The sequence below is a fragment of the Diospyros lotus genome, chromosome 4 (genome assembly GCF_014633365.1).
Source record: "Diospyros lotus cultivar Yz01 chromosome 4, ASM1463336v1, whole genome shotgun sequence".
NCBI classification, from domain to species: Eukaryota; Viridiplantae; Streptophyta; class Magnoliopsida; order Ericales; family Ebenaceae; genus Diospyros; species Diospyros lotus.
The window spans coordinates 9167584-9184717 of NC_068341.1; the positions used below are offsets into that span (position 1 = coordinate 9167584).

The window sequence follows — 17134 nt, forward strand, 5'->3', positions numbered from 1 at the left end:
AATTTTTTTTAAGTATAAAAAATTCAACACCTAATTACAATGATTTAAAATTTAAAATTAGTTAATTTATAATTACTTAAAATACATATATTTAGAATTTATTTATTTATATTATTTTTTATTATAATAAAACAAATTTAATTAAAATAAAAAAAAATAAAACCAGCCTTCCCCGACTGCTGTAGTCGGGGAAAACTTAATTCCCCGCACCGCGAGGTGCGGAGATTTGAGATATCCCCACACCTCGCGGTGCAGGGAGTTCAGAAACCCTCGCACCGCAAGGTGCGGGGGTTTCCATGGTCGCGGTCATGGAACTTATGTATATATATATTTATATAAGTGTGTGTGAGTGTGTGTATATATATATATATTTATATAAGAATGTGATTGTTGGGTTGCATAGCCGCGGCCATGCTCTGTGTGTATGTATATATATATAAATGTGTGTGAGTGTATATATATACATATTTATATAGGTGTGTGAGTGTATATGTGTGTGTGCGCGTTGGGTTGTATGGCTGACAATGAGAGATGATCGAAGAAAAGGGTTGGCTATGAATTGTGGGAGTAAAAGAGGTATATTAAAATTATTAAAAATTTTGATGAAACGTGAATTTTGAAGAGTAAATTTTCGAGTTCTAAATAGAATTTCCCGATATTCTAGTGATTTTGTAGAATTTGGTGCCAAAAAGGTTGGCCGCATTTTTCTCTCTTTTCTAAATTAAGTGCTTCCCAAATCTTCTTTTTTTTTAGTTTATTTTTATTTTTCTTCTAACAATTTATTTTTTCTCTCTTGGGCTCCATTACATTTTATGATAAATTATTTATTTCTTTTTATTGTTTGTATAATAAACTATTTATTTCCTAGACATGTAACGTAAACATTTAATTGTTTTGATGCATATATTTTTCATAAAATATTTGTGTGCAGTTGAATACAGACATTCTTATTTTCTTCAGAGGCAAGCCAAGCACCAAAGCCAAGATGAAAAATAATTTTGATTATAATTTTTTGTATAAAAATTGTTTTTCAATATAAACCAATTTAAGTTAAACAGATGGAGCCTGATTTCATTTCTCAACCATGAATCTATCTCTCTTCTTAACAGTGTAGTTTAACTTAAACAACATACTTCATATTCCCAGCACACCCCCCCCCCCCCCCCCCCCCCCAAAAAAAAAAAAAAAATCATATTATCAATTTGAATTTGAAGATTGTACAGCACATCACTATCTTTTACTGTGGTACTTCAATTTAAATTTAATCCTGTTATTTAGCTGATTTATCTAAATTTGTGTGATACTTATTTGACTTCACCAAAACTAAGCGACTCCTAGCCATGAATGAAAAAGAGATTTTCCAAAAAGACAAACATTGGTATTACAACAACTGAAGAAATGCAGCCAGCACTAAACCAACAGATGCCCACATTCAAAGTTCAGTGCGGTAGTCTTCTGGCTTATACCACAATGAAAATTCAATGCCTTTATTCTTCAGTTTCTCAGTTGCAGGACCAATCCTCTCCAGAAGCTGCAATGCAATCCACAAGGAAGAAGGCAAATTGGTTTAGAATAGCATAAATAAAAAGAAAAGACAGTGGTGTATACATCTACTTCTAATAGGGACATAGGAAAAGCTAATTTCATATGCATTATTAGCATTAGCATTTCTAAACTGTAGTTGGCAGCAAACAGAGACTGTTGAATACTAGACAATTTTACAAAAACAAAAAGGGAGTCAAGTGCTCAAGGGCATGCCAGCGATGGATATAGAAATTAATCACAACGTTTTCTAATTCGTGTGAGAAACATAAATATTGCAACAAGAAAAGGGTGAAGAACAATGATAACCTAATCATTTGGAGCTCACAATGAAAACAGGATATATCAGCATATACAATGTTGTATCAAAATAACGTGTTATATCGTTTTGCAGAAGAAACTGAGACCAACCTTGGCATGCAGCACATTATTGGATACCAACACAGATCTATCAAATACACAGTACTTCCCACCGTCCATGCAAGTTACTGCCCCGCCAGCTTCTTCAACTATCTGCTTTGAGATGTACAAGAGATTTATGAAACAAATAGTAGATAAATGAAAATAAGCATAAATATTAGACAAGTGAGTTGAAGTGCTCATAACAGAAAATTGATTGTTCGATCACTGATAGACATGTCTCACAAGAAAGATGATATTATTGAAGCATTTTTTTTACGGTCATGAGCTTGAGTTAATTGTGAACTAGTTTACACTTTCATTCCATTAGGCTAGTCCTCAAAATCTCTAGCACTATAAATGCCTCTCAAATGCTCTTTAGATGTGTTCAGCAGTTCTGCCACTAGCCAGTGAAATTTAATTTGATCAACTTCATGAAAGACTAATGGAAAAACTGCATGCAGTTGTTTTGGTTGTTTTTATGCAAAATAACTTAAAAGATAATGTCCTCCTAAACTGACAATGAAAGCCCGGAATAAGGTGAAAAGTTTCTTCTACTGGCATCCAGTAACTATCTCTTCCACTGACATCCAAAAGCTGAAATAAGAAATATCTCTGAGATAGTGAAATTACCAAAACACCTGCAGCCATATCCCATGGCTTTAGACGATACTCCCAATATGCTTCTACAATTCCAAGAGCTACATGACACATATCAACTGCTGCAGCACCAAGCCTTCTGACACCCTATACATATAATAAATGTGAAAAGACAAGTGTTGCGGACAGAAATAGAGGAAGGGAGGAAAATTGAAACTCATATAGCGAAAACAGAAATCAGGTTATCAATTAAAAGAAAATTATTATTACCCGGCTGACGTCAGTAAATTCTTTGAACAGGTCCATGTTGGTTGCCCACGGATCATCATGTTCATATCCAAACCCAGTGACCAGCAGAGATTGCTCAATCTAAATAATCAAGTCCAAAAAACTAACAAAAGATAAATAAATAATAAAATTTGTGTAAATGAAATAGAAGAGGCTATTCAAATATGTTTTTAGTTAACCTTTCCCCGTTCCAACTCCTCTTGAGTTTTCATGATATTATTTTTGGGAAAAAAAACTCAAATAACATTCCTAACCATTCCAATAGGACTAAAATATGTGTTCCCTTAATGTAACAGAATTGGTGGAGTTTGTGACACATTGTTGGAAGTAGGAGAATTAAATTGATGAATATTAGGGATAGATAAGATGCTGCAAATGAGCAAAAAACTTGTCCTTGCAGAGAATGACCAGAAATCGATACTGGAATCTGACCAAAGGTTAAGAAGTATGTCACTAGGGTTCGTGCTTCATGGCCTTATCCTCAGTTATCAAAGATATTGTTATTTGCATGCTCATAAACTCTCTCAACACATCCACCACCAACAAAACAAAATTATGTTATTCACAAGGACATTCAATTTCAAAGACAACCCAAAAACAAAATTGGAAGGCCTCATGTCAAATTTGAACTCATATAAGTAAAGCATAATAACTCACCTTATCAGTATCACTCACATGAATTTTTTGCCCATTACAAAATGCTCCCTTACCTGGCACGAAGATCTAATATTAGACATTAACTTAAAATTGACTCTAGTATGATTGCTTATGTAAAATGTTCTTACCAGCAGCTGCAGAAAACATGCGTGTATTCCAACAGTATGGACCTCCAACAAATTCTACCTAAAAAGATAGATCAAATTGTTATCTCTTCAAGGCAGAAATAAAGAAAACTATTCAAACTTCGTCTTCCAAGAAACAAAAAACAGCCCATCAGTATTTGCTCTCTAATATATTAGCCTTTTGTAAAAAAATAAAAATAAAATTACAAGTAAACAATGTTTTGATGGATTCAAACTTGCAGATGTATTTTACCTGAATAAACAAGTCACTCCAGGAATGATTATTATTTTATGCGAGAGGTGAAAGAAATAAAAGTAAAACCCTAATTATGGGTACTGCAGATGATTCCAAGGTATTTCAGTTATTAGAATATAATCACCTTCCGGAAGCCTTTTGTTTTTTATTTTCTTTTTCCTTTTATTTTCTTTAGGTAGTCTATAGTTTACTTCTTAATAGCTGGCAACCACCTAACCTAAAACGGTACCATAGTCAAATTGGTAAAGGGTAGAAGACTGGAGAACAAGCATGATGGAGAAATTTAAGCCTGCAGTGAAATGGCTGGACATACAAAAGGTATGACCTGGATTTGAAGAGAAATGAACGATTTGACTGCCATTTGAACAAAAGGAGGACATGGATGAAGATGGTAGATAGAAGTGTATATATTACTATATGCACTTGGAAAGAGTACAGTCACAGTACAGATTCTGAAAATCCAATCTGAAAGACTTCCTTTTTCCAGCTTACAAGGAAAGGAAGCTCAAAAAGAAAGTTTTGCTATAATGCAAAGAGGTTGAAGCTTATGATTCAAGGCTACTAATAGATTCCAAACACTTGGAAGCAAAATCATTACTGAAAAGATTTGAATTTTGCAAAGGAAAAAATATGCTTTCATTGTGCCATGCACTTTGTGTTGTCAATCAGATATGGGAAAGGAGCTTCAACTTTGCTAAATATGCAACTGTTGATCAACAAACATGTATGGATGGCAATTTAAGCCACTTAAACATACCTGCAGCATCAGATCCTATCCAATACTGTTTTTAGATAATTTCTGCTAATGAGAATGTTAACTTCTCAATTTTGATCTGCGAAAATCATTATAATACATCATATTACGACCTGGGCAAGTTCTGGTTAGTCATTCAAAATTTTACTGGTACAGAAGATTTCATCTTTTTCTGTTATGCAGCTAAATGTGGTCACTGGAGAGAGCCATGGGTCCAAAAAACAAGAATGCTAATCTGAAATTCAGAAAAAAGTACTCCTAGGCACCATATCATGTCATGATCAAGCAATAACTAGTTCCCAGGGCTTATTAATATCAATATACCAGATAAGCCCGCGGCATGTAACGTTTAATTGGCCTACTAGGCTACGGAAAGAGTACAGTGACAAGCAGACTGATCTTGGTATTTGTCCAAATTGAAATATTTTAATAGAAAGCGGAGTCCATCTTCAAAATTAAAAAGGGATGGAAGGAGAAAAACATAAAACCACGATATACATTTTCCTATATTTAAACTTTTTATCATACAACGATAAAAAATTTATGGCATGTTGGAAAATTGGAACAGCTAGAAAACCCTGAGATTGGTCAGTAGTTAACCTTTTATTATGTGCCATCGCTCTTAAGTTGAGATCCAAGCATGAATTAAGCCAAATCATCAATCAAATATCTATATTTATTTTGTTACTAATAAAAAAGTCAACCCGTGAATGCTCTCAGAAAATACTATCAATGTATGTCAATTGATCTACTTCCATTTTTTCTTGCTTTTTCACCTCCTTTGTTGGTGTACTATTTCCTCCTATGTACCTATTTAGAGAAGAAACAGATAAGAAACGATTGATGATAGGACCAGACCAATTTCTAGGAATTCAGATGCTTGTTTAAACACACAGTCCACCCAACTAATGATACAGAAGAATTATTCAAATTAATGTCAAGGACTATATATAATTAAATACCACGGCGGCAGCAGCAGGCTTTCCTCTAAACAGAACTCCAACAGAGACTGCGAAGCTAGGATAACCATGTGCAAAATTTGTGGTCCCATCTACATTAGATATCAAAGTGAGATTGTTTGAAGCCAGAAATTTGGCTCCTTCATATAGAGTAAAAGCAGAAAAACAAAATAGCACATCTATGACAGCAGTAGATAATATTCAATAACAAGAACTTATTGAGAATGGCATAAATCGAGTCAACTCAAGGACCTTAAGACCCTTAACAAACAATAATTGCAACAGAATGACAACAAGTTTCATTGCCTAACCTGAATTCTTGAATAGCTGAAATGTTTTTTTTCTTTTTATCTTTTTGATATAAAATATCCCATGCCGTGAGTTCAGTTTTTCATCATAGTCATAAGACATGTCATCTGATATTTTTTACATCAACATTTCCTTCTTAAATGACAAAAGAAGCAAATAGTGCTTAAGTGCTTTTGCACATCCTTTGTGAATGACAAAGGAAGCACATAATGAATTGGTGCCTTTTAGTGCTTGCTGAGCAGTTTTCAGATTCACATAACAAATTGCATTGAACCCTCTATAGATTCTGCAACCACGCAAACCAGAAAAGAAACCATCGATAGAAGTATTTTATCTATTGTTAGATGCACAAAGACAACCAAACTAGTTGACTGCATTGGCAACTCTCCAAACTCACATCGAAATTTTCTTCCATTAATGAAAGCACCAAGGCCAAGTCAGTCTCTGAGGTGACATGTGGAAGGTCATGCAGCTCGAGAGATCACTTTAAGTGTGCCTTAACCTTCAAGGCCAAGGAGTAGATAAAGCACAATACCGAGCTCAAATGACGAACCTCCACTTGAGGCTCTGACCTCGCCTGATTGATAGCTCCCTCCAAAGCCTGACTTATGCTTGTCATTGGATAATCCTTCAGTGCATTCTCCATTGTCAAGGATTAATTAGTGCCTCCAACCTTGCCACTTGGCAAAAACAGATCTTTCCTCGCCTCCATGGATTATCTAAAGGTTCAGGCTCCAATAGGGTCATGAGACCCAGCCAAGGTATCTTTGGGACAATTGCGAAATGGAGGCTAGGATTTAGGGTTCCATTAGGGCATTTATCCCTCTACAAATTAAAAGTCACTCTGTTAATAGCTAATAACTCCAGCAATGTGGCTTAGGGTTGTATGAAAAGCCAAGTACACATGAAGGCAGGCCTCCAAAATTCTAACTATCACTTTTAAAAAGTTTCAGAAAGTTTCAGCAGGCACAGATATGCATTTAACGTTATATGTTTTATGCCAATTATTTAATTTATATGAACCAAAATGTTCTTGCAAACACAAGTAATTCCAAGCTGCAGAAATTTTAGGGGGCGTAACCTTTCCAAACAATATATAGCCAGTTCATAGAAGCTCAAAATCAAGAGTTGTGCTTAAAAAATTCTAAGGCACTTGATGAAATGTTCAGTGAGCCAAACCTAAGGGATCTATGCACCAAAGGTAATCAGAAGACGAGTCACCAATAAGCCCTCCCTCCTCCCCAAGAATAAGGTGATCTGTGAAGTTTTTTCTCACAACATCTAGAATAGCAGCTTCACTCATTTTATCTGTTCTGCAAGTCAGCAGCTCAAATTAGAAGGAAAATATGAGAAGAAAGTAAGAAAATTTTGGAAAAAAGAACACAACACAGAAAAAGAGTAAATCAGTTGATCCAGAAAATGAATGTGCATTCAAGAAAAAAATTAAATAATACACAAGTTAGTAATGCCAATGCTTTGGCAGTCTAAAACTCAAGAATAGGAGCTCAAATCACTACACATGGAAGTCCAGCACAACAATATGGATGAACAGATACCACTCTTGAAGTCAGTGTCTATTTAGAAGAAATAATAATAAAGTTCTCATGAATGATAGGCATCAATTAAGGAAGCAAACCTACCTCACCATGTATTCCAACTCAGCACCCCACCACCTCCATCACAAATGAAAACCTTCTTTCACCTCCAACCCCACATATAGGTAGGTTGCATTTAGTATTTGTCATTTACCACATTGTTGTTGTTGGAAACAAAGCTCAAACCCAGCTTTTCCATTATGTATACCAGTTCAGCCCAATAATTGCTAGCATAATTAAATCTAAAAGCATCATACCCTAATGTAAATATCCATCAAGTAAAATCAGAAGTAATAGCAAAAACCCTTCTCCTGCATTAACCCATTCTCAAATGCATATAATTGGATTCTGTTTTGACGGGTTGGAAACTATACAAAAAGATCTCTATAACTAAGTTAAGCACCAAGAAGTGCAAAATATGAGCATAATTGAGTTCACAATGTTACGATGCATGTGCAACATACAAGAAAAGACATAACTAGAAATAAGGTTGTCTGAAAAAGGTCAAAGTGGAGCCAATTGAAGATAAATATGCAACAAGTGCTTAGGTTTGAATATATTAGAAAAAGACACGTAAATGCACCTATGACGAGAGGGAATGGAATAAGAGAAGCTTGTAGTGAAAGAGGTAAAGGAAAATCCAATAAAAGATAGGAAACTCTTAGGTATCACACTGGATAGAATGGCATTACAAAAGGTTTAATCCAAGATAGAGACAATTAGTGAGTGTGTAGTCAGCCCCACTTGGTGGGATGAAGGCTTGGTGTAGTTGTTATTGCTGTTATAGTTAATAAATCAATCCTTCATTCAACAAGAACCCTAGTTCAAAACCATCATAGAATTAAGAGAAAAAGATTCTTTCTAGTAGCCAAATGTAGCAATTTGATCGTTGTAATACCATTCTTCTTCTTTTCTCCATGTGTTAAAAGCATGAGAATCACTTGCTCCCTTCCTACATCATTAAAACATTAATAACCAATAGGGAAACCAAATTATATTTAGCGTGAATGCCTCCTTGAAACTAAATAACTGGAAAATGGTGGCTATTACTTCTATTTCTTGGAAGTTAATATAAGTTTGGATCCTTCAACTGAAAGTCATTTCATATCTTTAAAAGCTACTTTGATCATTGTTACAAAATATATGCAACAAAAGCAATAATTAGTTTCAGATGCTAGGTGTGACACCCCGCTCCCACTTACAGGTATCACTCGTGAACAATTATCCGAACTGCCCACATGCCCGGCCATTTGTGAAGGGCGGACTATATTTCGACACGAAACGCCCTAGGTGGGAACTAGACTTTGTCTTTCATTAAGTTTGCCCAATCATCATGATTATTATTTTAATTCTTCTTCTTTTCAAGAATTCCATCGGGCTCCATATATTTCAGAATTCCAAACCACCCATTGATTTTATGAATTTCAAGGAAAAATTCATAATTTTCATTTTCCAAAAATTCGACATTTATCTCCAAAAATGACCGAAAAATTCATTTATTTTGAAAATTCCTTCGGGACACAAAATCAATCAAGAAATGCCCCAAAAATCCCCGACCTTTCAAAATTTAAAAAAAAAAATTGTCTGGCGAGGCCTACTAGCGTGCCCGGGGCCCTACGGTGCGCTGGTCGCGGGCTGCGCACGCTTGCCGCGCGCCCACACCCAAGCCCTAGCGCCCACGCGCAACCTGACCGCTGCCTGCCGCGCGCATGCGCTTGCTGCCCACTAAGGCCCTCTGCGGGCCACTTGTTGGCCCCAGCTACTGTTGCTGCTGCCTTCACCCCTTTTTTCCTTTTTTTTTTTTTTTCTCTTAGGCTTCCTAATCCAAAATTTTCAGAAACTAAATTAAATAAATACTCACCAAAAATCACTCACATTTCCAACAAAAATCATATTATTTAACCCCTTTGGTACTTCCAACAACCCATACCAAATATGAGATTTACACAAATACTTAGGCTTCAACATGCCATAAGCCAATAACTCACTTTTAAAATAAAATCATACATTCCAAAAATAGAGATTAAACACAATATACCAAAGAGACTACATCCAAGCTTGATACATCACAAGCCATAACAAATAACACAAATATACATCACAAAGCTTCCAACCTCAAGCTTGCTACTTTCCCAACCTCTTGCCATAAGAACAACCTACAAGGTGAGGATGAAAACCTCATGAGCTACAAAGCTCGGTAAGGGTGCAACGCATGTAAATATGAATATAACCATATTTATGTATGTCAAATGCATGCAAATGAGGCTAGATCCATTCATCCTCACAACCCACCAAGATTTAAGGCATCAACCTACCCCTCCCACAACACTAGTCCTCTATATGGCCATAGGTCCACTAGATCTCACATCATGCAAGTGTTAACCACTACATGAAAATGCTACATAAAAATTTATAAAACATATTTACCAACTTGCAAGGCCACCTCCACATGGGTCCATCCCTTACCTTTTCCATTCTTTGAAGCCTCAAAAACTTCTTAGCTTCATTGTCAACTCTTCTCCTTAAGAGATCCTTGCACAACATAGATCTATATTACCAAAGGAGAAATAAAGAGAAAGAAATCTAGCCTTCAAATCAGTGTTCTAAAAGGCGCTAGGCGCTAGGCGCTAGGCGCTAATCAGGCGCCAAGCTGGGGCGGCGGAGCCTAGGAAAACTACTATTTTTTTTACTTTTTAAACTTTGTGATGTAATTTGATGTTATTTTCAATTAAATCAAAGTTGAAAAGCATTAATAATGCAACATAAACCAATAATACAACAATAATGGAATGACAAGTGAAATATAAAATTAAGCATGAGAAAACAAATTGTTATAGCCACATAATAAACAAGATTTTAATTTAGTCATACAATCAAAATCAATACTATAAGCAAGTGGATTTCTTGGAAATATTATAGAATATATATAATTAATAATAAAAACTAAATATAAATCTAATAATTATATATAAATAGAAAAGAAAAAAAATAAAAAACAAAAAACAGAAACTAAAACGCAGCAAATGCCCCAATAACCACAAAGAGAGAGAGAAAGAGGTTACGACAGAGTGGAGCTTGTCGCGGCGAAGATGGAGCTCGACGACGAGGACAGGGGTGGTAGCGACGACGACACTGAGGCAACGAGGACGAGGAGGACGTGACGGATAAGAGGTGGTAATGATGAAGCTTGGCGGCGAGGATGGAGCTAAATGCAGCGACAGGGGTGAGCTACTGGTGGGCCAATGAAGCTTGGCGGTGACAGCGTTGAGGTGAGAAAAGAGTGAGAGGAGGAGACGCTGAGAGGTTCAATTTGGGAGGTTCGACTTAATGATTTAGCAAAAAAACCCTAAAAATTGCTGATATTTAAAGCCAACAGATTGGGCGCCTAGGCACGCGGGTCGATTAGGCGCCGCCTGGGCTGCCTAGGCGCCCAAGCCGGCCGATTACTCGGACCGGCGCCTAGGAGGCCCGACTAGGGCAATTTCAGGGCGGCCAGCGGCCCGCCTAGGCCGATTTTTAGAACACTGCTTCAAATGGCTAAAAACATAATCTTTTCTTACCTTTCTCCTCTTCTTCTCCTTTCTCTTCTTGGAAGACAACTCTTCTCTCTTTCTTTCTTCATTCTATTCTCTCTATAAATGGCCAAAAGAAGACAAGTCTTCTTTATACATGCCTATTTATACTACCTTCCAAACTTTTCAAGAACAAATCCTAATCATTGGATCTTCCTTGATTAATCTTAACCTTCAAATAAAAGCACAATCCAAGTGCTTTATGAGGGATAAATCTCAACCATTGATCTTTTTAGATTAAATTCCTCTCTCTTGGAAGAAGCACAATCCATGTCTACTTCCAAGACTTAATGGTGGGTGGCCCTTGGATCAATTCTTTTTCCAAGAACAAATCTCATCCATTTGATTTGTCAATTTCTCACCATTTAATAAATTGAGACAATTTTCGCACATCAAGAATGAAAGACATAATTCCTTTCTTTTCCATTTAAATAAATCCCCCATTTTCAAAGCATTAATGAGAGACAATTTATCATTTTCATTTGGAATTTCTTTATTCTAACACCATCATTACATGAATGACTAATTTTCATTAACATTTGGATTTATTTAATCCCACCATTTTACTTGAACAAGACTTTGCCAAGTGTCATCTCTAGACACTAATCTTGTTTTCCAAGCATTAAATCCAAGCCATCCAATTTTCCACCACCTTTATTCACCAATTTAGGGAAAAGTAATTTCTTCTCACATAATAATAAATTACAATTATTTTCCCTCTTCAATAATTAAATTCCCTCATGGAATTTATACTCCAAATTACCAAAATTCCCCTAGGAATTAACAATTCCACTCAATTGCACAAATGAGATAATTCCCAACAAATTCTCATTCCAACTAGGGAATAATTTCCAAATTTCTCAATTAGCCTTAATGGGGTCTCGCTACCCAATTTACCAAAATGCCCCTCCTCGAGGGCACCATTATTCCCATAGATCCACTTATCACAAGGGCACTTTTCGGAAGTTTCAAACAACCTTCCTTATTTTCTAACACCGAGTGTTATACTAGGAGCAAGCAACTTGCATGGGGAGGTGAGAACCTTATTTGAAGCCTTAATGCTGTTCTTTCTGTATCCTAATTAATATAAATTAATCAGGATATTGAGACAACAGTGCAGTCTTATATATAAATAAGTCATTGGATACAGTACTTCAATATGATGAAACTAAAGATAAAAACCACAACATCAAAGTATACACCACCAAGATGAGAACTTCAAAATAGTGGCCTTACTCTGTCACTAAATCAGTAAGCCCCTTGTAGGTAATATTTTGAGGTTTATTCACAGATTCCATCACAACCTGAAAAGAAAATAAGTGAAATAAAAAGAATCAAAAGTCAACCTAATGGAACGTGCTAGGTTGATTTTAATATGCTGAAACATGTAATGAATAAATGAATATAAATGAAATAAGAATGAAACAAAGACAATGGGAGGTATTTGGAAATTTAATGTATCCGACAGTCAAGATCCTAAATTTTTTTTTAAGTTTCAGAGATTGGCCCATATAATGGAAGGTACAAGAAAAAGATTTCATTTGAGGAAAAAAAAATTCTGGTTTTTCATTATTTGGTATGGATTTCCTTAAAATAATTTTTAATGGATTTTCTGGAAACATGTGGCCTCTCATCTTGAGAATAGAAAGAAGCTAAACTGTAGGAAGTTTGTAAATGTATAATGGAACCAATTTTCAACTTTTTATTCTTAAGGATTTTGATTTCTTTTATATCTTTATTGAATTAAAATGCGAGGTATTTTCTTATTTGATGAGAATCATGGAAAGCCGACTAACAATGATGCAATCGGACAAGTCAACCTCGTCAACCATGTCGGAATTGGATGATTGACAAGATTTGCGCATAAAAAGGAATGGTTATTGATTGATTGGTTGATTGCAAGATTTGGGCGCATGATTGATTGATTGATTAGTTAATTGATTGACAAGATTTGAGAGCATAAAAAGGAATGGATGATTGATTGATTACCTGATTGATTGATTGAAAAGATCTGGGAATATAAAAGGAATGATTCATTGATTGATCAGATCTAGTTATTTATTTATTTTCTATGTAATTTAGGATTTTTATTAATTTCCATGTAGAATTAGGATTTAATTATTTGCCTATTTAAAGGCTTTTCCATTGTAAACATTAGATAGAAATTATTATGAATTTTTGAATTTGAGAGATTTATCTCTTTTATCTTGTTCTTCAATGAACAAAACTTCGAACTTATCAATGGAGTGATTCCTTTGTGGCGTTCAAAACCTGAACTTATCAAAGATCTGGGCAGTCTTTGTGGCGTTCAACAATTCTTGGTTCTTGCTTCCGTATAATCAACGGGTCTAGATTTTAATATAGTCTAGGTTCTTGGTTCGTGAATCAACGGGTCGGGAATTCTTTGCCTTCTACCCGATTTTGGCTTTTCTGGGGTTCGTTTCAATCTTTTGTAGGTTCCTTTGGTCTTGTCCCATCGCGGGTTCACATCAGTTGGTATCAGAGCTTTGGCTCTAAAATCGAGTATTTATCTATCCTTTTTTTTTCATTCTTATATCATTTAAAAATACAAAAAAATATTCACATCCTAAGGTTTTATTCCTTCTTTTGATTCTACGTCACATTATCTTGAGTCTTGTTATTCGAAATTCCTAGAGTCATCCGTATTAGAAAGTTAAAATAAAGAGATTTTTTTTTTCTTTTGGTATCTTGTTCTGTTCTTTTCGTTATTCCTCACATTTCGTTCTTGAGTCATTTTGTTTGATATTTCTTAGAGTCATACAAAAAAAAAAAATGCTTGAAAGTTTGCAGGCTTTCGGGGATGTGACTATTTGTGAGATTGCCTATAAGTTGATCCTTCCAGTTCACGATTCGAGGACGAATCGTCTTGAAGAGAGAGGGAATGATGAGAATCATGGAGGGCCGACTAACAATGATGCAATCGGACAAGTCAACCTCGTCAACCATGTCGGAATTGGATGATTGACAAGATTTGCGCATAAAAAGGAATGGTTATTAATTGATTGGTTGATTGCAAGATTTGGGCGCATGATTGATTGATTGATTAGTTAATTGATTGACAAGATTTGAGAGCATAAAAAGGAATGGATGATTGATTGATTACCTGATTGATTGATTGAAAAGATCTGGGAATATAAAAGAAATGATTCATTGATTGATCAGATCTAGTTATTTATTTATTTTCTATGTAATTTAGGATTTTTATTAATTTCCATGTAGAATTAGGATTTAATTATTTGCCTATTTAAAGGCTTTTCCATTGTAAACATTAGATAGAAATTATTATGAATTTTTGAATTTGAGAGATTTATCTCTTTTATCTTGTTATTCAATGAACAAAACTTCGAACTTATCAATGGAGTGATTCCTTTGTGGCGTTCAAAACCTGAACTTATCAAAGATCTGGGCAGTCTTTGTGGCGTTCAACAATTCTTGGTTCTTGCTTCCGTATAATCAACGGGTCTAGATTTTAATATAGTCTAGGTTCTTGGTTCGTGAATCAACGGGTCGGGAATTCTTTGCCTTCTACCCGATTTTGGCTTTTCTGGGGTTCGTTTCAATCTTTTGTGGGTTCCTTTGGTCTTGTCCCATCGCGGGTTCACATCATTATTTACATTTATATCTTAAGTAAATGAAGAGTAAAATATAAAATAAAAGAAAACGAAGATGCAGTCTTGAGAGTAAAATATAACATAAAAGAAAATGAAGATGCAGTACATGTAAATAAGTACAGAGTAGTTGAAGTTGTGCACAGATCAGACATTCCTATAGCTGACTGCCCAAGGTACAATCAAAGTAAGATGCTCAGCGGTTTGCAAAATCAAACTACCATCGACTTAGGCAGGCAACAGCTGAGGTCTCTATTTTGCACAATCAATCTAACAATCAACTATCCAAGCGAGTAGTTGACCTTGTAGCTTTGCATACTCAGTGTCTCAATATATATTCATTCAAAGTTTGAGTCAATAGTTGACTGCCCAAGTAGACAGTCTTCTATCAGGCTCTAAAATTATAATTTTTGAATTTAGACGGGAAGGCAAAAATTGCTGACTTTTTATGGAAATATTGGGCAACAGCTAGACGAGCACCACCAATGGATTGTAGCTATAAATAGAACATTCTTAACTGAAGATTTACAAAAGAAATCTAACAAAAGATCAATAGAGAATTAAGCTACTCCTAGTGAGTGTGAACGTTCCTTGGGGGATTCTTGTGGGCGAGCTAGAACTATATCAACTAGCAGGGAATTTTTTGAGAGTTTATTGCAAATAAACTCTTGGGTTTGTTTTTGATATAGAAAACCTCTTGTAGGTGAGCTAGCACCAGATCAGCTAGCAATTACATCTTGATTGTGCAAGACAGTGGATTGAAATCTCTACTTGTAGCTAGGGGAGTGAATGTAGACAAGGGTTAAGTTGAACCACTATAATTTGTCGTGTTTGCTCTCTCTGTCGTTATTTATTTTTGTTCTTCATTTAGTTTATCTTCTATATTTTGTCAAAATCCTTATAAACCAAATGCAATCCACACCCCCCCCCCACACACACACACAAATAAATAAAATAAAATAAATATACAATTAAATGCGATTAACCATCTTCCACTTCATCCAATATATGCCAATCTTTGTCAGTCTCTAAATTAATGAGACCGAAATATGATAATCGCAAAGAAGATAGAAGAACAGTGAGGAAACAATTATAAACACAGTAAACAGATTAACAGAAAGTTTTTTCTTAGGTTAAAAGGGCAGTTTCGCGTTTTTATAAAATTATGAAAGGTTAATGCCGTTAATACACACAAATAAAATTTTCTGTCTATGTCCAATCTATCCAAGTCTCTTCTAATTCGGGGAAGGCAAAAAATTGTCATGTGATGGATAATAGAGGGAAAGAAACCCTTTCCACCTATTTCCATTCCATTATCACCTAAACCCACTGTCAAAGTTTATGGCAGTGAGATGATAGATACAATCAAGAGACTAAAAGTAAAAACCATTGAATTGAGGAAGATGTGCAATGCATATAACAAGTAGATAGAAATTGCCTAATTGGCGTACCTCAGCACCAGTCTTAGCGGCAGCCTCCACCGCTTGAAGAAGCTGAGAAGCAGGAACGATTCCAGTTGATTCGGAAGCAACTTTAGGGTACTGCTTTTGAGTTGAAACTTCGGATGACACGGCCTTGGTACATAATGATGCTGTTCTTGAAGGAACGGCGTTGAAGAACCCATGTTCGAAACCTCTCGGTAGTCGAGGAAATGGGCAGTTTGGTGAGATGGAAAATTTTGGATGAACCGATCTGGGAATTTGACAGAATAATCGCAAGGGAGTGGGCGAGCATGAGCCCAGAAGGCACCTTCCGATTTCCATTGCGGAAGAGACGATAGATTGATACTCTACAGTCTTCTACCCCAACCACAAGCGCAATACAACGATGACAGCTCGTGCCACAGCCCACAGGCACAAACGCATTCCAATTTCCAACGAACAAAGACGAAACTTGCTAGACCCTCAAGTTTTTAATTTTTATATAATTTTATTAATTAATAATAAATATATCGTATATGTATATGTATATGTATATGTATATGGAGTTTATTTTTTTAATAATAAAACATTCATAATTATTTCTACTCAGGTACACGTTAGGTAATTTTTAAATATATAAAATAATTTACAAATTACGCAGGAAGGTAATATTTGTTAAAATGAATAAGATAATCTTATATCAAAATAATATTTTAATTAATACTTTCGAATTAAAATATTGAGTAGTTAAGTTTTTAATATTTTTATCAAATTATTTATTAATTTTTTTAAATATATTAGAAGATACATGTATTATTTTTTTCTTATTTGTAATTTTTAAATATATAAAATAATTTACAAATTACACATTAAGATAACGTTTGTTAAAATGAGTAAGATAACTTTGTATCAAAATAATATCTGAATGCCTTTCGAATTAAGATATCGAATAGTCAAGATTTTAATATTTTTATTAAATTATTTGTTAAATTTTTTAAAATACATTAGAAGACATATGCATTAATCGT

The 17134-nt window shown here is 35.0% G+C and overlaps 1 protein-coding gene across 1 annotated transcript; it reads right to left on the reverse strand.

Moving 5' to 3' along the window:
- Positions 1 to 1254: 1254 nt before the first annotated feature.
- On the reverse strand, positions 1255 to 16568 carry LOC127800540 (phosphatase IMPL1, chloroplastic). Its single transcript, XM_052335202.1, has 10 exons — positions 16137 to 16568; positions 12293 to 12360; positions 7069 to 7202; positions 5584 to 5672; positions 3615 to 3672; positions 3487 to 3539; positions 2812 to 2910; positions 2575 to 2688; positions 1954 to 2055; positions 1255 to 1531 (listed from the first exon to the last, which is right to left on the reverse strand). The coding sequence occupies exons 1-10, from the start codon at positions 16446 to 16448 to the stop codon at positions 1433 to 1435; spliced, it is 1128 nt and encodes a 375-aa protein (XP_052191162.1). The 5' UTR covers positions 16449 to 16568; the 3' UTR covers positions 1255 to 1432.
- Positions 16569 to 17134: the final 566 nt, after the last annotated feature.

What these genes read in the sequence shown, in the direction of transcription:
- LOC127800540 (XM_052335202.1), bottom strand. Translation starts at nt 16,448, where the DNA reads ATGGAAATCGGAAGGTGCCTTCTGGGCTCATGCTCGCCCACTCCCTTG. An exon ending in TTGGTGCATAGATCCCTTAG is followed by an intron (nt 5,673 to 7,068) that starts GTTTGGCTCACT and finishes TATCTAATGTAG; the next exon opens with ATGGGACCACAAATTTTGCA. An exon ending in ATGTGAGTGATACTGATAAG is followed by an intron (nt 2,911 to 3,486) that starts GTGAGTTATTAT and finishes TTGATTATTTAG; the next exon opens with ATTGAGCAATCTCTGCTGGT.